The 25,227-nt window shown below is 38.4% G+C and overlaps 1 protein-coding gene across 2 annotated transcripts in view; it reads right to left on the bottom strand.

Annotated features, from left to right (window-relative positions):
• Positions 1-25,012, bottom strand: part of ITGA2 (integrin subunit alpha 2) — a 110,053-nt gene extending 85,041 nt beyond the window's left edge. Inside the window, exons 1-2 of one of the 2 annotated variants that reach the window (XM_037799037.1) lie at positions 24,916-25,012; positions 24,576-24,689 (exon numbers count right to left, since the gene is read on the bottom strand). In XM_037799037.1, the coding sequence (XP_037654965.1) occupies positions 24,576-24,636 (61 nt within the window). In that variant the 5' untranslated portion in view covers positions 24,637-24,689; positions 24,916-25,012. Of the gene's footprint in view, positions 1-24,575; positions 24,780-24,915 lie in introns of those variants that run through there. The other variant, XM_037799036.1, reaches the window with a different exon arrangement.
• Between the last annotated feature and the right edge of the window lie 215 nt (positions 25,013-25,227).

Raw genomic sequence — 25,227 nt, 5'->3', positions numbered from 1 at the left:
AACTAGTTATAATATGTAAACTCATAGACATGAAATATAAGTTACCAGTTTATAGAACAAGGCTAAAGAATGGGGAGCGGTTGCTTATTATGAGCAGAATGTTCAACTACAGTGAACTCAAAAATTTAGAAGTGGACAGAGGTGATGGTAGCATGTTGTGAGAATGACTAACGGTGCTGAATGGTGTGTGAAGGTGGTGGAAAGGGTAAGCTCAGAGTAACGTATGTCACCAGAAGGAAAGTTGGAGGTTAAAAGATGGGAATGTATAAAACAATGAATCTTGTGGTGGACAATGTCCATGATTAACTGTACAAATATTAGAAATCTCTCTCATGAACTAGAACAAATGTATGACACTATAACTAGAAGTTAATAATGGGGGGGCATATAGGAAAAAAATATACCTAATGTAAACTATATACTACGGTTAGTAGTATTTTAACATTTCTTCATCAACAGTAACAAATGTACTATACCAATACCATAAGTCAATAATGGAGGGGAGGTGGTTAGGGGTATGGGAGGATTTGAGTTTCCTTCTTTTTTCCTTATTTCGTTTCTGGAGTAATGAAAGTGTTCTAAAAATTGAAAAAAAATTAATTGTGGTGATGGATGCACAGCTGTATGATGGGCAATTGATTGTACACTTTGGATTTTTGGATAATTGTATGGTTTGTGAATAATCTTAATTTTAAAAAAGTGCATTAGTTACAAATGTCTTTAGTTTCAATATTTTAAATGGCAATATTACACTTTAATTCCATGGATGTCCATATTTATGCATTAATTCATTTTTCTATTCACTCAACAAACTTTTATTGACTGCTTACTCTGTAGTAGACACTGTCCTTGGTATAGGAATAAGAATTAAAACATAGTGTCATTTCTCGATGTTGCTCACACGAACGTAAGGAGATAAATCTTATGAAAGTCTACTGCATTGGGAACAAGGGAGAATGGGATTTAATAACTACTCTGCTACCATGTAAGCAAGTTTCTTACCATCTCTAGGCCTCAGCTTTTTGATCTCTGAAATTAGAATCTAATTTTAAGGCTTTTTCCACTTCAAAGCATTCTTCTATTTTACATATATATATTGCTCAAGACAAAAAATTGCTTATAATTTATGAATTCCTTGTTTTTTATGCTTTGTGATTCAGTAAATATCATTTAAAATTTATCTCTTCTATTTTAGACATATCTTCCTCAAGAATAAGTGTAGTTTCTAAAACAATTATTTCCATAATTTTTCTAGAAAGTTGTTTGTTTTCCAAAGTCATGTTGTCTCACAAGACCTAACTTAAATAGAGGCAGAATGATCTGACAAGTTCCTGACCCTCTCTGCACCTCCTCCATTTAGATATTAATTATTGCATGATTCTGGGCAGTTGCCTACCCTCTCTGCACCTTCTCCTTTCAGAAGTCCAGCTGAGTGATATAAAGGAATAGGGCAGCAGGTGAGTTTAGAGAGTGGGGAAGGGCACTATTTGCACTATTGAGGCAAAGCATACGTGAGAACAGTTAAACAATGTTTTCATGTAGTATTGTAGTATTCACAATTGAATCCAAGTCTTATTGTTTAAAAATTAACAATATCAGAAAGAAATAAATGCAGATGTTTAAAACAGGATCATTTCTTCCTTCTCTGAAAATAAAAACAGGAATTTAGTTTTCAAAAACTTACAAGAAGACAAAAATTTTATCTCATAGGCAATGAACATCTCCAAGACCCCACTTGCAAGTGCTTTTTAAATGCGTTTATTATGACTAGTGCTTCCAACAATTCAATAGATTCTCTTTTTTCAAAAGGATGATGGGGAGTGAGCTGCCTTCTGGCAGACTGTCACTGTCTCCCAAGAGCTGAGAGGGAGACAGTGAAATAAGAGAAGGAATGTTGGCCCAACAGTAACTGGGAGAAATACTAAGAATACCATCGCACGAATTCACTTTCTATTTTTCCACTTTCTTTCTAAATTACTTCTGTGTGAGAGCGAAAACTCATCTCTCTCTCTTTCTGTCTCTCTCTCTGTCTCAGTATAGCATTTTTGTGCATTTTGCAAGTCGGTGCCTGTAGACTAATTTGCTCACTAACATGATATGTCTCACGTATCTTGAGGCAATGTCAAAGAAAAAAAATAGATGAGTTAGTACTCCTTCCACTGTATCTCTGTTCACAGGCCACTTCTCTACAAAATTTTGGTTGTAGACCAACCATTCTAGCTTGCACCCACCCTTCTTCGAACTCCCTTGATACGTTTTGCATCTCTTATTGTAGTATACTACATGGAAACATTATTTAACTGTTCTCATGTATGCTTTGCCTCAATAGTGCAAATAGTGCCCTTCCCCACTCTCTAAACTCACCTGCTGCCCTATTCCTTTATACCACTCAGCTGGACTTCTGGCCTTTTCCTCAAACGTAGTCTGGCCTCAGGCCACTTTTCCCTCTGCATGGAATGCCCATTTCCCAGACAGCTGCATGCTCACTCTCACTTCCTTTCTGTTTCTGCTCAAGCATCAGTCTATCAGAGACGCCTTTCCCCACTACCTGTGATGGACACTCTAAGGTACCCCCAATAATCCCCATCTCCTGATTTTGACCTCTTGAGTGGGGATAAAAGTGTGACTTCTAACCAACAGAATACAACCAAGGTGATGGGACATCATCACCACAATTACATTATCTGAGATTGTAACTTCTATCTTACCCTTGCTAGCTTTGATGAAACAAGCTCCATGTTGTGAGCTATTCTGTGGGGTAGAGCAAGGAGCTGAGCGTCGTCAAGGAACTGAGACCCTCGGTCAAACGGCTCTCAAGGAATTTAGTTCTGTCAGTAACCTGAGTGAATGTGGAAGTGGATCCTTCTCCAGTTGAGCATTAAGATAAGACCCCAGCCTCAGCTGACAACTTGACTGCAGCCTTGTAAGAGCCTCTAAAACAGAGGACCCCTGCTCAGCCATGCCTGGATTCCTGACCCACAGAAACTTGAGATAATCAATGTGCTATTTGTGTGCAGTAATTTGTTATGCAGCTACAGATACTTAATACACAGCCCTACGTGAAATAACACCTTGCCTCAATCTGTCCTAGCATTTGCTATCTCTTTCACCCTTACCCTGCTTTATTTTCCTGAATAGAGCATCACTACTTCACGTATTATTTATTTATTATTTTCTTGCATATCTCTTCCCATTAGAATCCTTAGGGGGAAGATTCAAGTTTTTCTAGGGATGAAACTTCTATAACTTGGAGGAGGGAGGTTCTTTAAGGAAGAAAACAAATTGTGAAGAAAATTCAGATGTAAAATTAAATTATTTATTTAGAATGAGTAAGACAATCTTAGCAAATTATATATATTTATATTTAAGAGGCTGACAAGTACAGGAAAATAATATACATTTTTTGATTGCCTGACATGCTTCTGTAGTACCGTTTTTCCTAAAAAATTGGTTGAATAACTCTTGATCACTTCTTCACATGACAACTATTTTATAAAATCATGTTCTCTATAGAAACTAAAAGATAATGCAATTTTTCCTGTAGCATTGGAAACTGAATTTTCACAGTGATGATTATTTATAGTTAAGAAATACTCCTTTCAGTTTCACAGATCCTTAGTGATAATGGTATATAAATGTTTAGAACTGTTTTCAAAATCTGGATAATCCTTACCATGCTTCTTTCATACAGGAGGTGTAACGTTTCAAGGCATTGCAAGTTTTCTTGCACAGGGATTAATTCAGAAAATCTTTGAACCGATGATAGTCATTAACCATTTTGTTGTTGCGGTCCCTATTGTTGACATGTGTTATATTAGGGTGGAAACTTTTAACAAATTCAACAAGTTTTTGATATTTAATAAAAATACCAGGCCATGTGAACCCATTGGAAGGGGGCTGTGTAATGAGGGTCCCTGAAGCTTAACCTCTACCTGCTTCACGTTAAATCTGCCTTTGTCTCTGAGAGTAAGGACTTAACCTATTTTGTTCACTGCCATATTCCCCAGTAGTAAGAATGGTTCCTGCATGTAGTTGTGGCTCAATAATAATTATTGAACAAAGAGATAAACTACAGAGTGTTTAACTTTTCCACCTAACATTATAATGGGAGATCAATAAAAACTACTTCAATTAATAAATAAATTCTCAGAATTCTGGACTGACTGAAGAAAAGATGCTTGAACCCAAGCTACCGAGCAGATGGACAGACAGATAAGAAGAAAGATTAATAAAAAAATAGATATATACATATATATCAGTGCACATATACATGTGTACATATATGTGTGTATATGTGTGTATATGTGTATCTACATACATGGATACAAACACATTTTATTTTCTATTTGGAACTTTAATGACATATAAATTTGCTTTTCATCTTGCTACAGAGAACTGTAAAAAGAAGAATGAGTATACTGGTGGGGAAGAGAGTGGTGGCTCTAGAAGAATAACCAGAGCTACAAGTACAAGCCTTTTTTTTTAATTGAAAAATCCACTTATTGAGCCAAACCATCAATATGTCATCGTGCCTAAGAGTTTGGCCTTTCAGGTTTGATTAGCTCCATGATCTCGGGCTAGTTACTCAGCTTACATAAACTCCTGCCTTCTCATCTGTAAAACAGGCATACCCAGTTATGATCCCACAATGTATGAGATCCTCAACCCAGTGCCCAGTAAAAGAGAAGCACTCAGCAAAAACAATTTTTATTTACTACGAATATCTTTATATCTACTGAGGATGGTATACTTGAGAAATTTAATAAGGCATACCAATTTTTACCTCCAATGTGAAAAGCATATCCTGAATGCATTTCTACTTAAGTTTCTGAAAACTGCTGTATAATGGGAAGAAGAATGACATGCTGCTGCATTTTGCTGAGGCATACTCAAAGCACACCCCCATACCAAGAAACTATTATCAGTCCAATCCAGGAAGCCACACAAACAGGATGTGGGGTTACTCAGACCCTGACTCTAAAAGGAAAAAAACAGACTTCAAACTCAAAATGTAACTAATCATTACCCAGAATATATATGACAACAGGAAATGGTCATAGGTCACATTTAGATCCATTGAACACATACATAGCCACAGGAAATCTCATTTTCAACGGCATTGCCTTCATGCTGAAAGGAAAATAGAGCAGATGGAAGGCCCCCTACCCCTACCCCTCATCCAAAAGCAACTAAACTTGGAAATTACAGCCCTTTGGAAATGACTACACATATATGCAGATACGAGCTCTATAATGTCTGGTATATAGCTATAGTGCTTTAAAAAAATACAGTGCAAAAGCCCAAAGCCCAAATGGCTTCACAACCACTTTTGGTATACAGTGGTATACCATTTCTTCTGCTTTCATTTAGAAAGAAAAAGGCAATTAAATATCTGTTTTGACAGACAAATTTTACATTCTAAAGGGATAACACTTCTCCATGGGTGATGCTAGGAATGGAAAGAAGAGCTCATGGTGGGGGGCTGCCTTCAATCTTCCAACCCACCATTGCCAGATACTCTGCTGGCACATAACAAGGACTCCATAAAGATCCCTTAAATGAATGAATGATAATAAAAATGAATGAATAACAATATAAAGCAATTTTCAAAAGTAACTAACATTATACAGACTTCATCGTCTGCAAAATATTTTTCCATTCCTAGTCCCATTTGTTCTGCCCAACAACCCAGCACAGTAGTTAATATTCTATCTGTGTCTTATCCAAAGTGAAAAATGATAGAATTTAACTTACGCTTCAGAGCTGCAGTTCTGTCCACGATACCATGAACATTGAATGTGCCTTTTACATGTTTGTTTAGTGCAGCAGTTTTCAACCGGAAGCAACTTTGTCCACCAGGGTGCTTTTGGCAATGTTCAAACACATTTTTGGTTGTCACAATTGGGGAGAGGGTACTACAGGCATCTGGGGGGATACTGCTCAATATCCTACAATGCACAAGACAGCCTTTCACAGGAAAGAATTATCTGTCCCAAAATGTCAATAGTGCCAAAGTTGAGAAACCTAGTCTAAACAATAAAGTCTCATAAGCACCATTAAGTTGAATAAGTTACTGGTTTTAAACCATGCCTAAGAATTATTGGACACTCTTCCTATCAAGAGGCAGAGTCTAAGTCTCCTATCCCTGAATCTAGCTGGGACTTGTGATTGCCTTGATGAATAATGGTTGCAGCTGTATTGCTTCTGAGTTTTGGTTAGAAAAGATCATCCAGCTTCTGCCATCTTCTTTGGGGACACTTGCCACTGGAGCCCTGAGCTACCATATATGTCAGGCTCCCCAGAGGGTGCCATGCTGGAGAAACCAAGTGATGAGAATACATGGTTCTCATGTGTTCTGTCTGAGGAGACAGAAGAAAAGAGCTGAGAACTCTCTGACTGTAACCATGTGAGAGACCTTGACCCAGAAAGGTCCAGCCAAGCCATTTTCAAAGCCCTGACTCAAGAAATTATGGGAGAAACTGCAACCCAGTAGCCTTCATTCTTGAAGATGATTGCATAACTATGTAGCTTACACTGTGTGGCCATGTGATTGTGAAAACAGTGTGGCTCCCACTCCCTTTATCCAGTGTATGGACAGATGAGTAGAAAAATGAGGACAAAAAGTAAATGAATAATGGGGGAGGATGGGGGGAATGGATGTTTTGGGTGTTCTTTTTTACTTTAATTTTTATTCTTTTTTTTGTGGTAATGAAAATGTTCAAAAATTGATTGTGGTGATGAATGCACAACTATATACGGTACTGTGAACAACTGATTGTACACTGTGGATATTGTATGGTATGTGAATATATCACAATAAAATTGAATTAAAAAAAGAGACTATGGGAGATAATAAAATAATAGTTCTAGTTTTAAGCCACTTAGTATTGGAGCGACTTGTTACGCAGTAATAGATAACCAGAACAATCACTACATATATTCAGTTACTCTCAAGTGTTCTAGCCAACCCTAAAGGGTTTTGACCCATAGAAGCAAGGAAAACTTAACTAGACTGTCACTCCTCAAGTGAAAATAGATTGTAATCAGCCCGTAGGAAACAAGGGACAAGTGGAAGTTTGCCAAAGGGGTTTTCAGAAGATCTGAAGGATCTTCTACAGTACATGCATGTTGGAGTCTTGGACTTCAGTTATTTCAAAAGCTGATAATTATAAAACTGAGACACGCTCTTTCTCTCTTCATTCGCCATCATTGTGGGTACCTTTGACTGCCATCTTCGCCACGTCTTCTCATAAGACTTTTTAGAATCAACGATTCCTGGCCAAGAAACAAAAACAGTATTGTCCCATTCCTCTATGCTTTTGAATGAAAACTGGCAATAAAATCAGGTACAACTCCAAGAGGAGACATTGGAGAAGAACCAAGCTGGGTCTGTAAGGAATGACACGTGATGGTACATGTTGATTCTGTACCAAGTCCGCTAGTACCTTCAAGTTGAAAAAGTCCCCCTTTCTGAACAGTTGGACTTATTTTATTGGGGAAAAACCTGGCTTTTCTTTGCTTTTATGCTTCTGCATAAATAAGTTGGTTCAGTAATAAATATGTGAGGACTTTTGCTTGGGAAAAAAAACAACAACTGAAACAGGACAGTGAATGAGATTGATCTCTTGAGGTTTTTTTCCTAGGTCTAAATTATAGAATACCCTCATCTACAAATATTTTTCAAAAGATAGGGATTGGTAAATTGTCACTAAAAAAATTCATCCTCATGAAATAACACAAATTAAAACAAATATAAAACACCATTTCCCATCCATCAAACTATGAACAGCAAATGAAAATCTAATATGGACAAAGCAGCTAATCACACATTGCTAATGGCTACAATGTCCTTCAGGACAATCTTGCAATATGCAAGAAGAGCTATAAAGTACACATACTCTTTGACACAGTAATCCCCCTTCTGGAAATGGTCCAAAAGGAGAAAGAAAAAAATGCTTCTTGTACAATGATGTTTATTTCCACATTATTTACATTAGGGGGGAAAAAAAAACACAGGAAACAAAATACCCAACAATGGGACAATAACTAACCCTGAAATAGCAGGATGTATTCATTTAAATGTATAAGTATGAAGCCCATAAGGAAAAGTATCTTCAAAATATATTAAGTGAAAAAAGTAAAACATTCATTTATATTTACTTAATGAATACATTTATGGGAAAATTACATCCACAGTTACAAACATAAGAAGGAATTTTAAATTTTAAATTTTTCTTGAGTGTGCCATTTTCTACAAAGATATTCAAATAATCAGCTTTATGAAGAAAAGCTTCTAAGTTTAGTATTTTAATTGATACATCATAGTTAAAGAAAAGAGAAGATTTAATATAAGGTAAATATACAGATTTAAATAACTAAGTTAAATATTAATAAATTAAAAAAACATTTTCTATCATAAATTAAAAATTTTAGGAGCTAACCAATATAGAACATCATTTTTACCCTACTTGCAAATATATTGCACTTTTCTGTCAGATAAAATCCCACATTAATAAACAGTATAAGGGGAATTTGGGGAATTAAAAATCAATATTTTTTTTTAAAGGTAGGACCCTTAAAATGTTGATCTAGATTTTCTTTTTTGGTAAAGATAGATTTAGTTATTGGAACCAACTCTCCCACTGAAGATCACCAAAAATTTTGGAAGAAATAGAAAAAAATATATTTAAAGTCTTCCTAAAAGAATCAAATTGCTAAGAAGATAATGAGGAGTTTCTTGGTGAGTATGGAGAGAAGAAGAAAATTCAGACAAGTGACTCAAGCAGTTTGATCATCTTTTGACTGTGTAAAGGTGTGGAGAAGAAGGAGGGAGCGATTTTCCAATCCAAAAAAGGCAGCTGAAAGGCTGTAATAAGGGGACAGTATGAATAACTTAATAGCAATTAATTTGAAAATTCAGATGAGATAGACAAATTCCTAAAAAATACAACTTGCCAAAATAGACCCAAAAAAGAGATGAAAAAATTTTAATAGTCCTATAAATATTTAAAATACTACTGAGTCTATAATCTTCAAAAATCTACCACAATGGTAACCGTAGGCATGGTGGTTTGCTCAGAGAGTTCTACTAAGGATTTAAGGGGGAAAAACTGCCCAATGTACACAAACTTTTCAGAGAGCAGCAAAGGAGGACAGAGTCCCTACTTCATTTTATGATATTCATACAACCTTGACACCAAAATCTAAAAAGAATACTGTAAGAAATCTCACTCACGAGTGTAAACGCGAAAGTTCTAAACAAAATTCAGCAACATATAGAAAGAGTAATATGTTGTTCAAGCTAAGTATCTCTCACAAATACAGGAACATCATAAAATTCAAAAATCAATGTAATTTGATAGCTTCATAGATTAAAGGAGAAATTTTTCTTGTAATCATCAATAGATGCAGAAAGAAATTTATAAACTTTGACATCCAATTATGATTTTTAAAAAATCTCTTAGCAATCTAGGAATGAAAGGGAACTTATTTAATCTAATAAAAGGGTACCTATGAAAAACCCATAACAAATATCATATCTAATAGTGAAATGTTGGAATTTTTTCACTAAGATTGGAAACATGAAAAGGATGCCTATTATCACTCCTTCCATTTACTGTACTATACAATAGTCATTATTGTATTTGAGGTCCTAGCTGGTGCCATAAGGCAAGAAAAAGTAATAATATGTATGAAGATTGGGAAGGCAGAAACATTACATTAATTCATAAATGATAAAATCATGTATAAAGAAAATCCAAGAGGATTAGAAAAAATGATTAGAACTAATAAGTGAGATTATTAGTAAAACTGCAACATGTAGTTATGATACAAAGAAATGCATTTCTATATACCAGCAACAAAATTTTATTTAGCAAATAAATTTTAAGAAATCATCATTTACAGTAACATCAAAACGTATCATATATTACATGCTTAGGAATAAATCCAACAAATTCACTGTGAAACATCTGCCCGGGAAACTACAAATCATCACCAGGAGAAATTAAAGAACATCTAAATAAATGGAGATATATGTCAGATTCAAGGATTAGAATATTCAATATTATAAAGATGTCAATTCTACCAAAACTAGTTTATGAAGTAAATGCAATTAAAAAAAAAAAAAAATCATTGGTCTTAACCAGCCCATTCTAAATTTATATTGCAATGCCAAAAAAAAAAAAAAAAAAAAGCTAAAAATAAACAAGACACTCCTACAGAAAAAGAATTTAAGGTAGGGGAAATTGCTCTACTGGATAACAGGACCTATTATAAATCTAATGTAACTATGACAGTGTGCTACTGGAACAGAATAGAGTCTAGAAATAGACTAAAGCATGTATGACATTTGATTTACAAAAAAGATGCCATTGCAGAATGGACTATATTTTTAATAAATGGTGCTAAGCTAAGTGGTTATCTATTTTGAAAAAAATGAACTTTTTTCTTACCTCACATCATTCTCAAAAATGAAAAGGCAAAACAATTAAGCTTTTAGATTATAATGTGTAATATGTTCATGAATTTGAATTAGGAAACTATTCCTTAAGCATCATACAAAAATAAAAAATTAACCATAAAACAAAAATGTGATAAATTTAACTACATTAACATTAAGAATTGTATTTATCAATATACATCACTGAGAGAACGAAAAGGCAAGCCCCAAGTGGGAGGATATATTTGTAACTCATGTAATTGGCTCATACTCAATGCCCATAAAGAATGACTGTATATCAACATGAAAAAGGCCTCCATTGGGAATCATTTATTCATTTCTCTCTGACTACAATAGCATTTCAAAGAAAATAAATTCAAATGGCCAATAAACATATGAAAATGTGCTAAACCACAATACCCCTAAAAGTAATGGTAATTAAAATCACGATAACACCACACAATTACCAAAACAGCTAAAATTTTAAAAACCTACACTACTCAGTGTTGGGGAGAATTGGAGCAATAGGACTGCTTCTGCATTGCTAACTGGACTAAATAAGTACAATCATTTGGAAAACTGTATTGACTAGTACTGCAAATTTCCATTCACTATGGCCCAGCAATTTCACTCCCAGGTATATCCTGACAGAAATGTGTACTGATGTTTACCAAAGATAAGTACACAAGGGGTGACAGTGTGATTGTGAAAGCCTTGTGGATCACACTCCTTTTATCCAGAGTATGCATGGATGATTAGGAAGATGGAGACAAAAACTAAATGAAAAATAGGGTGGGATGGGGGGGATGATTTGGGTGTTCTTTTTTACTTTTATTTTTTATTCTTATTTTTATTTTTTCTGGCATACGGAAAATGTTCAAAAATTGATTGGGGTGATGAATGCACAACTATATGATGGTACTGTGAACAGCTGGTTGTACATCATAGATGACTGTATGGTATGTGAATATATCTCAATAAAACTGAATTTAAAAAAAAAGAAAAAAAAGATACATACACAAAATTGTTCTTAGCAGCACTGTTCATAATAGTCTCATAATGAAAACTACCCAAATGCCCATCAGTTAGAATGAATAAATAAATAAATTGTGGTATATTTATGGAATGCAATGCTATATGGAAGTGAAAACAAAAGAACTAGTGCTACATGCCGCACCAAGATTAATCTCAGAAACACAATATTAAGAAAAGTCAGACATGAAAGAATACATACTATATGCTGCCATATATATGTCTATTTAGAAAAAATGAACTAATGAATATATATACCAAAGCCCAGCAAAATTAAACACTTGAGTTTAGGAGGTATATACTTAACTAAGAGAAGTCAAAGAAAAGCAAGGAAATGTTTGCCAAAAAAGTAAGAATAGAGAGTGATTTGTGATTGGGCAGGAACACATATAGGACTTCTAGGGCCCTGGCAATTATTATTATTTTTTTTTGACATGAGTTTCAGTGACAATTCTTTTAAGATAGCAAGGTGTTAAGCTGTGTTGGGAGATGCTCCTCCATGAGTGTTTCATATACCTACGCATCTTGCCAAGTTTGCCAAGGATGCAAGACCTTAACCACTCTTTATCCAGACAATTTCTCAGGGTTGTATTTGCAAGAGCAACCTTGAGGGATGAGTAGCATCTCCCTCGGGGACAAAGAGCAGGCTTGCTTACTGCTTGCTACAAAACAGGAGGTTCATCAAACTCAGTGTTCCTCTTCTGTAGCACAATCTACTGCATGTGCAGGCAACCATTTGGGCCTTCTGTCTAACCCCTGTGTGACTTGGGGGACAAAGGGAACCAACACAAGCATGCAGATGCTCATGCTGCTTGCTGTACATGAGTAATAAAGTCCTTTGTCTCCGACCTGGGAGTCTGCTATTTTCTGCAAGCATCCACTTAACAGTGGCAACCAAACTTACTAACTTGTAAGTGGAGTGAAATCAAATCCAAGCCCTGACAAGCTGTACAATTACTTTTTATATATTTTTCTGGGTGGATATCATATTTCACAATAAAAAGGTTTTACAATTACTCTAATTGCATTCTAATTTTTATTCCATTTTTCTTTTACCAATCATTTTCTGGTTGCTTACTATATGCTAGACCCTGGTAATAAAAAGATAAATAGGACATAAGGTGACATAAGGTATTCAGTGAGAGAGAGTCAAGAGGAAGTTAAATTATGGTGCTGTTTTATGAGTATGAAAAAGGAAACAGGAAAGGGTTTTTGGAAAAAAGGATGTCTAAACTGCGTTAATACTTCTATTAATCTTGTTATTTGTCAACAGAGCTATCATAATCAGGCATTTCAAAGACAACAGAAACATTTTAAAAGCAAACTCTCAATGAAGTAAAAAACTTATGAACTAATGAAATATTTTAGCAAATTCAGTTAAACTTGCAAATAGAATTTTTTTACATATACAAATTGGAAACAACTAGAAAATTTTCAGATTGGCGTTCATTCAGCAAGTACACTTTTAACCCCTCGTTCCAGTAGCTGTCATACTTTTCTCATTCGTTCATTCAACAAAACAATGCCAAGAATACAACAGTGAACAAGATATGGTTCCCTACCTTCTCAACATTTGCAATTTATAGGAGTTATAGATTAATAAATAAGTCATCAAAATAGAATGCAACACTAAGGGCCTCCCCTGAGTGCCTCTTTGTTGCTCAGAAGTGGCCCTCTCTCTCTAACTAAGCCACCTTGGCAGGTGATCTCGCTGCCCTCCCTCCTATGTGGGACCTGACTCCCAGGGGTGTAAATCTCCCTGGCAACACAGGATATGACTCCAGGGGATGAATCTGGACCCGGCATCATGGGATTGAGAACATCTTCTTGACCAAAAGGGGGATGAGAAATGAAACGAAATGGAGCTTCAGTGGCTGAGAGATTTCAAATGGAGTTGAGAGGTCACTCTGGTGGACATTCTTGCACACTATATAGATAACACTTTTTGGGTTTTAATATATTGGAATAGCTAGAGGTAAATACCTGAAACTACCAAACTCTAACCCAGTAGCCTTGAATCTTGAAGACGATTGTGTAACAACGTAGCTTACAAGGGGTGACAGTGTGATTGTGAAAATCCTGTAGATAGCACTCCCTTTATTCAGTGTATGGATAGATGAGTATAAAAATGGGGACAAAACCTAAATGAAAAATAGGGTGGGATGGGGGGGGTGGTTTGGGTGTTCTTTTTTTATTTTTATTTTTTATTCTGATTCTGATTCTTTCTGGTGTAAGGAAAATGTTCAAAAATAGATTGGAGTGATGAATACACAACTATAAGATGATACTGTGAAAAGTTGATTGCACACCATGGATGACTGTATGGTATGTGAATGTATCGCAATAAAACTGAATTTAAAAAAAATAGAATGCAACAACTGCTATGAAAGAGTCCACGTGGGGAGTGACACGTAAATTGGTTTAGGGGTTGGGAAGTCTTCCTGCGGCATACAGCCCTCAACAAAGTTGAGATGTAAATGAGTAGAAAGGGGACTAGGTACTAAAGAGTATTTCAGAAAGAGAAAACAAGGAAAAGGCAAGAGATCATGGGACTGTACTCTTTAAAAGTGCAGAGATCGTATCTCACTTAAACCATCATCATCATTAAATGATACTAATATATTAAAGTTTGATTATTTGGGGGAAAATAAACATCATCAGAATAAAGGGACTTCTTAATTACTATGGCATTTACATAAATTATTTCAATTTTGGTATTAAGACTTTTTGCATCAGGGCTATTTATTATATTTTTTATCCAATTTATTTTCCATTTTAAATTTTTCATTGTATTTTTTATCCCAATCTCCAAGACTAAGTTCTTTTTTCCCCAGAGAACAAAGTAAATAAATACATAAAAAATGAACTATTCTGAAATAGCTATTTTATGCATCAGCATTCAGAATATGATTTAGAAAAGGTTATAAAATCCAAGAAGATTCAGCATCCATATTCTAATCAGCACCCAAGCACTATTTCATTAAAGAACCCAAAGATAACTGGGAAACAATTTGGAATAGAGTTGTCCAAGTGAACTGACCAGAAGTCAGCTTGCGTTCAGTCTGCATTTCTACATGGTATCCATGGAAATGAGATCAGGCTTGCACAAAGACAAACAAAGGCAATGTTCAAATGAATCAGGGAGAATGGCAACTGCCCATGTTCAAGGCATCCATCAGCGCAATAGCTTTGTTTATGCTTTCCAAAACACAATGAAATAATCTCTTAAGCTGACAATACAGTGTCTATCACTATTTCATTTCCATTGCTCTGTTTAAACATTAACCTCGTTTTTATACAGAAAGCCTTTCAACGATACAGAGTAATGTAGTAAGGCTTCTGTAGTAAAAACTGTCTCTAGTCGCTTTAAACCAATAAATGGAAAAATTGCACCATTATTCTTGCAGAACACACAGGAATGTTCACTGACAAACTCACATAGTTTTTATGAACTGTTTGAGCAACAGAACAGACAACTTTCTCAAAGGAAACAAAATATATTTGAAAATTATTAACAGTTCCAATATTTTGTGTAGCTGAAAACATGAGCAAAGTATGCAGTTCAAGTTTATGCTGGTTAATAGATGTAATTTACTTGTACTGGAATCAGCAGGCATAGATTGGCTAAAACAATTGAATATAAGCACTTTGAACTAATTATAGTTTTAAAAAACTAAGAGAGCAATTTGTTTTCTAACATACAATTAAATGAAAATGAAAATGATTGGATTTTTTAAACGTTTTAAAAACACCTCCGAGTTACGTAAAATAAAAGATTTTAATATATTACTAACAAAATCTTTCATTGCCAACACTAATTGTTTGTGATACATAGGACTGTGATTTCTGCAAAGATTATTTTGGGGATATTTATTATTCTAGATAGAAATAAGGAATTAAAAGATTACCTGGAGAAAAATTAATCTGTAGCTCTGGAATGCTGTTATATATTACACATCCTAAAAAACAGCACTAAGCTTATTAATTATAACACTTAAGTGTGGAAAGTATGGTCAGAAACAAACAAAAATGTTTACATGGAATCCCTCATCAATCAAAGCAGCCACATTGGGGCTGGAAGGTGCCTTTTCTCATAGCTCTGTTTTCCCCTCTTTGCACGTCTTCATCAACTTTACATCTTTCCCTCATTAATTAATATCCTATCCAGTTTCATTACCCAGAACCTACTTTGCCTTCCTTCACACGGTCAACTGTGCCTTCTCATCAGGAGCTCCCTTTTTGCTAGAGCTGTTTTTCTTGCTGATCATCCAACTTTCTCTCTACTTTCTCTCTGATAACCTCTTCCTAGACATCAATACCTGCCTCTCCCCTCAGTTTCTCTTGTGTTATGGACCCTTGCCACATACAGATGCCTCAATACAATTTTCAAAAATTACAAATGCAGTACAGAGGTAACAGAAGTAAAAAATCTCATTATATAATTTTTACCCAAGTCTCTCTCATTTTAAAACAAAACTGGAAAAAATGCAGCCACTCACATGCTGTTCTTCTAGCTACATTCCTCCACCTTCTACTACCGAGCATTCTGATTCTGTCTACATTTTCGCACCTTTCATTTACTGCTTAGCCCACTCCATTCTGATTTTTTCATGCCAGAGAGAGTGCCGCTGCCAGGTCTATCAGACTAGCTTGACTTCTGTGAAGAAGTTGACCCGATGGACCAATGCTTGGTTCTAAAAATATTTCTGTGAGACCCTATTTTCTGCAGTCTTCTTTCTACTTCTTCAGCTGCTCCTTCTTTCTCTCTCTTAGTCTCTCTTCTTTTCCTGACCCTTTTTGGTATCGGTTCCTTGGGTTCTGGCCAGAGCCTTCTTGTCTCTGTTTCATGGACACCAGATCTTCAATTACTCTCTGTAAGCCAAGGACTCCTAAGTTTTCACTCCCATTCTCCTGTTCCTAGCACCACTCTATATATACCTATCTACCAACCCAGAGGTCTCTACATGGATGTCTCAAACTCAACTTGCCCAGAACTGAACTGATCATCTTTCTCCTACTGACCCTCCTTCAGCACTTGCTGGCTCAGCAAATGGCACCACATGGTGTCAAAAACCTAGACATCAGCCTTGCCTTCTCTCTCTCCTGTGCCACCATAGTTCAATCACCAAGTCCAGTCCATTTCTCTTTCTGTCTTTAAAATCTGCTCCCCTTATCTCTCTCCCTACTACCACTGAATTTTTACCACCATCATATTTCAACTGGGTACTAAACTAAAGCTAAAACCAGCTCTCTCCTAAATGGTCTTTTTGCCTTTGAATGGTCTGGCCTCCATTCAATCTACCCCTCCATTCAATCCACCCTCCTTCCAGTCCATTTCCTTATCTGACACCAGAGTGATCTGCTTAACGAGCAAATTCAATCATGTCACTTCCCTGCTAAAGACCCTTAAAAACTTCTCTATTGTCCTCAGGATAAAATCCATACTCTTTACCAGAGTTTACAAGGTCTTTCCTGGTCTGGTGCCTGCTCACCTTTCAGGTTTTACTCTTTCCGTGAACACGGTGGGCACTTTTTCTGGGCATAATGACCTTCTGCTTTTACCTTTTTAGCTTCTTGTTCTAGAATCTAAAACATCTGACCCAGGAACAAGGAAACTTGGGTCCTAGTCCTAGCTACACTGCCCTATTTATGCTATTCTATTATCGATTACAGTCATTTTAAAATGAGAGCAGTGGACTCAGTGATCTCTGCAGTCTTCTGCGGCAGATCTGAACTGTAATGATCCTTTACGATCCCAGTGAAGACTTCTCTGGAGGCCTCACTTCAATGTGTCACACTGATATTTCTCTGTCCTCTGAACTCAACATTTAGTTCTGTATGACTCTTCTAGCAATTAATCATATATGACCACGTGAGGTTTATTATGTTCTTGAAACTTATGCTACATTTCTAATTTATAGAAAACAACTTAAACATATCTTAAACTACATGGACATTATTTTTTAATACCCCCAGAGGTATAGTGGCTTTAAATCAAAATAAATCAGTAGATCAAAAACAATATCAAGTATATGATTTCTTTCTATCCCCAATGGTATTGGCAGTATCCTTAAGCTAGGGGACATGATGGTTGCAAGAAGACTGTAGCTGTGCCTAGTTGTACATGTAGACCTCAAAAGAATTTCTTAAGCAGTGTCTTTCTAAGGGATGAAAATTCCTTCCCCAGAAGTAACCACAGAAGATCTCCCCCCATGTCTCATTGGCCAAAATGCATTACATGCCCATTTCTAAATCAGACACTGTAACAAGTGTGAAGCCACCATGATTGGCTCAGACCAGTCACGGTCCACCCGCAGCCTCCTCCTGGATCTCCCAGCTGTGCAGAGGAAGGTAGTAATTAAATCACTGAAGTTCTGGATTGGCAGGGACTGAAATTGTTTAGGCATCCTCCAGGGCTGAAACAATTTCTTTCCCTCATGCTGGGACTTGCTTCCAAATAGACTGTAACCTCTCTGGACCATGTTTCAGGTTTCTTTTGATTCTACAGTTGGCCTAGCACATTGCCTTAAGAAAAGAAGGTGCTTCACAGAGACAGGATTAAAATCTAGCTTTATGGAATTCATTGGCGCCTCATCAAGGAAAAACTACTACCTATGGACCATCTGAGGGGGCAAGGAGGATCACATACAGAACCAACTGTCTCAGGATTCGTGGTATCAGAATTCTTCTCTTTAGAGAAACGTTCTTCTGTGTGGTCTCCCAGGAAAATCACTGGTCATCACAACAACTGAAGAGACAGGCTCCACACCTTTGACCTGCTAATTAGTAACAATCTTCCACTCCACCATTCCTCCTCTTTTATGCTATCCCAAACTAAGCAGCTTTGGTAGTCTGGATCTTACGGCTTTCATGGTAGCAATTAAGTGATTAATTCTTTTGGCCCCCAATATTTTCCCCGTTCTTCCTGAAATTCTTTATTTTTGATACACTGACTGAATGGTATGCCTTTATCTTACTGAATATCTAAAATGCCGTCATTAGAAGCTCATCTCTACATGAGCAGACTTCTCCCTTTTTTACAAGCCTAGGGCTGTTAGCATGTTAATGCAGGGAGCAGTCATTACCCATTTTAGTGTGAATTTCATTTAAACTGACATATTCATTGACTCTTGGAGTTGAAATCTACCTGTCTTGGTGGTCATCTCACAGCAAGGTGATACTGGCAACCCTGGAATTTTAATTTGTCAGGAAAGGGGAGTGGTGATAATATTCAAGCAATCCCTTTCAAACCTGGCTGTGTGTCAGAAAATACCAGAGCAATTGTTTTGGTTTTTCTCTTTTAAGTTTATTAGGGTAACATATATATAACATAAAATGCCATTTTAGCCATTTTGAGCAATTGTTTCTAAATGCTGAATGTCAATCAAACAGTGGCATATGGACCATTATTTAAGAGAGCAAAGCTTAGACAAGGATGTGCAGGTGTAGATGGAGAGTCATAGGGGTTGGGGAGGATCTTGTTAGAGGATGGCCTAAGGCCGACTTAGGGAGGGTTCCAAAAAGGAGACATTACCACAAGCTTCCCATTTTGATGTGAAAGAAAATCTCCCTTAATTGATAATTTGCTTGGGGTTGACTCTTCTAATATTGGAAAGTGGTCAGTTGCAAAGGGATGCATTATTCTTCCTGAATGTGCTGGACGCATTCAAATGAAAACCTGAGCATTCTTGTTTTGTGTGGGACATAAAACATAAGAAATCCTGACTCTGCTCTTCCTACTGCTTTCTGTCTTTATCTCCTCTTTCACCATAAATGCCCCAAACAATTCCAGGACCCATTCCCTGACCAAATTGCCATCTTTGTATACAAAACTGGGTTGATCAGCGAAACCTAAAGACCCTTTTTGGTGATACCACTGGAGGGCATTTCGTTAAAAAAGGCAGAAAAAGGAAAAACCTCAAGGCAGTGAAGGGAAAGGGAATGGCCCAGAAAATCTCTGAACATTAAATATGGTATGATTAGGTGAAGTCAAAACATAGAATGGTGTTTACATATGACTTTGGGGGTATGTATATGTGTGTGCCAACCGTATGTGTGATGTGTGTGTGGGTGTTGGAATGAGTGTGTTAGAGAAACGGCTGAATAGATAGGCTGTGGTCAGGTGGTGAAGGACTATTTATGACATGCCAAGAAATTTGGACTTTACCCTACATGAGACAGGAGCCACCAAACACTGGAAGCAAGAGAGTGACTGTCTACAAATAAATGCTTTAGAAAGATAACATTGCAGACAATGAGGAGAAGGGACTGGAGGGATAAGAGACTATAAACAGGAAAACCAATTTAAAACTATAATGGCCAAGACACATAAAAAGTGAGGGTCTGAACAGGGAAAAGATTGCTGGCTTTAGTGTTTGCATGATAATACTGCTATTAAAAACTAGTAGATGATATAGGAAAAAATACCATATCGGAAGCCAAGTGTCAATTCAGTTTAGGAAATGTTGAGTTGGAGGAGCTTGTAGGACATCTAGGAGAGATATTTGGTAACAGATGGAAGTACCGATCTGAAGCTCAGGAGATGAGTCTGGCTGGAAAGATACACTTGAGGCGGCTACTGGCCCAGAGAGAATTGTCGGAATGAAGAAGAGGACCCGGGATGGAGCTCTACAAACATCAATAGGAATAGACCAAAGAGTTGGGTCTCTGGAGGAGACTAAGGAAGAACTGCCAGGAAAATAGGAGATAAACTGAGAAAGAACAGAAGCTGGAGGTGGAGTGTGTTGCAGAAGAAAAGAGTCGCCAAATTAAAATGAATGCTTTTTTTACTAGGAGATAAATTAAAATATTTACCTGGTGAGGGGAAATTACATTAGAGAGAGAATTTTAAGATGCACATTAAAAAAGGGATGACTGATTAGGCAGGGTAGATTGGCCTAGCAAAACATTAGAGAATATAAGTGATGTCATGCATTTTAAAAGTATATTTACCTTTGTTTTATGGGTCTATAATTTAGTTTACAGATTACCTAGGCCTCTTATGGTTTCTTCCATCCTTAACTTGTTCGTTTACATTTCAACGATTGTAAGCACTTAAATAATGACCAGTCAAAGGTGATAAACACAGAACTAAATTATGAGCACTGCTTTTTCTTAAACACCTGTGAGAAAGTTTATGGAAAGCAAATCTGAATCTAAGTGCTAAAATGTGATTTTAATACTTTAATATGTTTCTAAATTGGTTTGCATGTACGATGGAGAGTATGCAAGATGTATAAACAGACACATATGATTTTAAATTTTGGTATCTGGTTATAATACACAATTGTACACGTACAATATGTATATATACAAACAACTATACATGTGTGTATAGTGATGATAAATTTATACAAATAGGTTTAGCCATTAAAATTATACAAATAGGTTTAGCCATTAAAAATTTCAGATACCACTGATTGAGATTTCATTTATTCTCGGATAATCATGGTATCCAAAAAGGACGCTGCTGCTCTAGGTACTTAAATTAATATCGTAAATGACACAGCTTTATAATGACCATCTTGAATTAAGAAAAAACCTGTTCCTCAAGTATGCAAATATATGGAGCAGGATGAGGGAATAAATACACGAAATACTTTTACAGATGCCATTTTAAATCATCTCTGCTTGCAGTGACTAATTCCAGGTTAAAATCTCTGTACCTAACTACATGCCTTGCAGCAACACATTCCATTCATTGCTCTTTAAAGAACAAGCCTCAACACTTCAACAAGAAGAAAATGATGTTGTTTCCATTGCTTCTTTTAATACTGGGTAATTAACAAGAGATGAAAGTCTTGGATTTATACTTCTGTTAGCTCCTGGGAAAGTTGTGATCTTATAGTGATGATTTTCAATATCAAATCCAACTGTATCTGAAACCCCTAGATTTGAGTCGATGGTTCCCCCTAAAACACTCTTGTATGTATTTTTCAGTATTTGGTATAAAACCGGAGTGGGTTCCATCCAAAAGATTCTCTCCATCCTCTCCCAGAGCCCTCCACACTGCCTGTGCCAGTTTGAAACTGTTACGTACCCCAGGAAAGGCCATGTTCTTTTTTTAATCCCGTCTTGTTGATGCAGATATGGGTGGGACCTTTTGATTAGGTTGTTTCCATGGAGATGTGACCCACCCAACTGTGGATGAGACCCTTTGATTAGCTTATGTTCATGGACGTGTGGCCCCTGCCCATCCAGGGTAGGTCTTAATTAGATCTCTGAAGTCCTTAAGACAGCTGAGAGCCCACCCAGACCCAGATGCTTGGAGACACTAGGATGCAGACAGAAGGATTGGAGATGGTAAGCTAAGAGATGAAGTCTGGAGTTTGCCCCAGAGAAGCTAAGAAAGGACTCTGTCCTAGTTTGCTAATGATGCAGAATGCAAAACACCAGAGATGGATAGGCTTTTATAAAATGGGGGTTTATTTCACTACACAGTTACAGTCTTAAGGCCACAAAGCATCCAAGGTAACACCTCAGCAATAGGGTACCCTCACCGGAGGATGGCCAATGGCCTCCGGAAAACCTCTGTTAGCTAGGAAAGCAGCTGGCATCTGCTCCAAAGCTCCGGCCTCAAAACGGCTTTCTCCCAGGACGTTCCTCTCTAGCAAGCTTGCTCCTCTTCAAAACATCACTCCCAGCTGCACTCGCTTTCCTCTTTGAGTCAGCTCATTTATATAGCTCCACCGATCAAGGCCCACCCGGAATGGGTGGGGCCACGCCTCCATGGGAACATCTCATCAAAATTATCTCCCACAGCTGGGTGGGGCACACTCCAAGCAAATCTAACCAACACCAAAACTTCTGCCCCACACAAGACCACAAAGATAATGCCATTTGGGGGACACAATACATTCAAACCAGCACAGACTCCCAGATGCTTAGACAGAAATGCCCTAGGAGAACCAAGCAGAGAGCTGAGAGAAGATAAGAGAGACAGAAGCCCATAGGCATTTTGGAGAAAGCCATTTTGAATGCAACCCACAGGACCAGCAGATGCCAGACATGTGCCTTCCCAGCTGACAGATGTGTTCTAGACACCATCGGCCTTCCTTCAGTGAAAGTATCCTCTTGCTGATGCCTTAGTCTGGACACTTTTATGGCCTTACAACTGTAAACTTGTAACCTAATAAATCCCCTTTATAAAAGCCAATCCATTTCTGGTCTTTTGCATAACAGCAGCTCTAGCAAACTGAAACGCTGCCCTTCAATGTAAATGAATGAATGTGAATGTGTATAACGTTAAATTTAATCTTAAGGTACATATAACCTGGATGTGATTGTCTTCAGATCATAACCTAGTGTACACAGATAACCTGTTACCTTTTTTTTTTTTTGACTGTTCAAAAAGACTTTTATTTTGTTTTGTGATCTGTGTCAAACTGCCTCATTCTCATTATGGGTGATCCCTTTTTGCCTGCAAACAAGAATGAGGTGTATGAGGTGTGTGGGTGCGAGGGGTGTCTTCTGTGAAATCATGGCCTCCACAAGGCCCCAAGGAAACCCCACACAGTTCTGAGAATGGGGATCATGGCAAAGGCTGGGGTGGGTGGGTGGCAGCAGGTGGTCCACATCCCTTCTTATTTTTCCTTTGACATAGGGCTTCCATCCCTTCTCATCTGCACACTACTCACGAAAGAAATCTGGCCAACTACCCAAATAGTAATGCATAAGTTGAAAGAAAGAGAGAAGAGAGAGAAAATATAATGAAAATGCCAAATTCAATAGTAACAAAACCAAAAATACTCATACAAGAATTCCCTGCCCAAGAATCACAAAACCAAAATATTAATACAAGAATTGCAAGAAATTCCCAAGGATTTATGCAGGTGCATTTGCATTGAAACTCCAACCATACACATTTGGAATGTGGTCCCAGGAGAGAATACCTGTGAAGCACCCATCATAGGGTTAGACAGAAAACCTAATGATCCCCATTCTGTTTGGGGAGGAAGGGTGTGTGTGTGTGTTGTGTGGATAGTTCTCTCTTATCTCAGACCTACAGAAAATGCCACAGGAGCAGGACTTGGTTTCTTCCACAATAAAGAATACCTACTCGCGAAAGTCAGTCCCAAAGGGCCATCTTTGAAAAAAAAAACACTTCAAAATCAGAGGTGTGTGGGGGGGGTGGGTAGCTGTTCAAACTACAAGATATAAATGTGAGCCCTTGTCCCTCCAAGTAAACTAAAGTTCTTAAACTTAAGCACACGCTAAGTTCTGGATAAACGCCAGAGAAAGTACCGTGGACAATCGCGCAGCAGCTGGGCACTCAGGGAAAGAAGCGAGACGATGGGTGGGCCGCACTCCCACCAACTGTAGTTGGAGCTACTGCTCGGACCAAGCGTCCTTTCCCCCTCCCGCTGCGGCATCAAAGATCAAGAAAGTGGAAACAACTTTTCCTGGCCTAAGTTCACATTCGTTGAACAGAAGACGTTGCAACAATAAGAGGAAGGCAGAAGGGCAGGAAGAATTACCCTCAGCCAAGTATTTAAGAGGCGCTTGGTTTGTCTAACTCCCCTAGGGGAGGAAACACCAGCTCTGCGTCTTGAAATAAGAAATGGAGGCATTTTTCATTCCCTTGGGAAAGGCTTTGAAAAATAAGCGTATTGGGCTCCAAGTCTCCCTGCAAAGCCACCAGGCATCGCGCTGGGGAGCTGCAGGGTGAAGGGGAAGACGCGGTCGGGAACCTGGGGAACTACAGGATCCCGGACGGGATCCTCAGCAGGAGAGACACCTGTCTGAGCGGAGGAGGGTTGGGGGGTGGGGGGCGACTTACGCTGCAGGACTCGCAGTCTCCAAGATACTCCCTAATGTCTGTGCCCTCCATGCATGTGTGCATGTGCGTGTTCCTAAAACCAAAGTGTTCACTGAGATGCCTTAGGCAGATGAGACACGTCTTATGGGGACGCGAGACCCCGGGCCAGTGGGAATGGGGGCTCTCTCTTCCAACCCGCTCCGAATAGCTGGGAGCCTGGGTCACGAGAAATCAGAGCTGGGACTCACGCTGTCTGTTACCTCGTTCCCAGTAATCCTTCCCTCATCCCCCGGAACCCATACCTGGCACTCCTGCAGCAGATGCAGATCGAGCCAGCATGCTTACCTTGACTGAGCACTAATAGCCGCAGCGGCAACGGCGCGCTGCGCGTCCTTCCCGGCCGCATCCTGAGTCCGCCGTGGGGAGAGTAGCTGAGCTGGGTAAGCCTTGGCTGTAGGGCTACAAGGACCCGCAGGCTCCGCAAAAGCCGTTCGAGGGCTTCTCTCCCTCGCCCGGGTAAGAGCAGGGAAAAGTTGCCGGGCAGCTCCCAGGGCGCCAAGGCCCGCCCCGGCCCGCCCCTCCCGCCTAGGCAAACACCGGATCTGCCCGGTCCCGCCCTGCAGAGCCCCCACCCTCCTGCCCCGCGGGCTGCACCTTGGCTCCTTCACATCCCCGGGAACCGCACCTTAACTCCTTTACAGGGTTCCAGCCCCGAGATCCAGGAAGCGAGTGGAAATGAGGACGGCGCGCCTGGCAACATTTCCTGTCCTGGATGGGACTTGACCCCGCACATCCGACGGGCGAAAACCAGCCCTGTCACTACCCTGCCCCCTGACGGCCTGAGGTCTGCCCCCCGCGCCCCGGGTGTGCAGCAGAGCCCTGGCAGCTCCACAGCCCTCCGCCGCCGCTCCCGGCTCTGCCTGGAAGTGAGAGGGGCGGGGGACTTTGACAGTTCTTAGGGGCTTCACGGTGCGTCGCTTTAGCTTTTCTTTCTAAC

This window comes from Choloepus didactylus, chromosome 11 (assembly GCF_015220235.1).
Source record: "Choloepus didactylus isolate mChoDid1 chromosome 11, mChoDid1.pri, whole genome shotgun sequence".
NCBI classification, from domain to species: Eukaryota; Metazoa; Chordata; class Mammalia; order Pilosa; family Megalonychidae; genus Choloepus; species Choloepus didactylus.
This window is presented reverse-complemented; position numbering and strand designations above follow the sequence as displayed.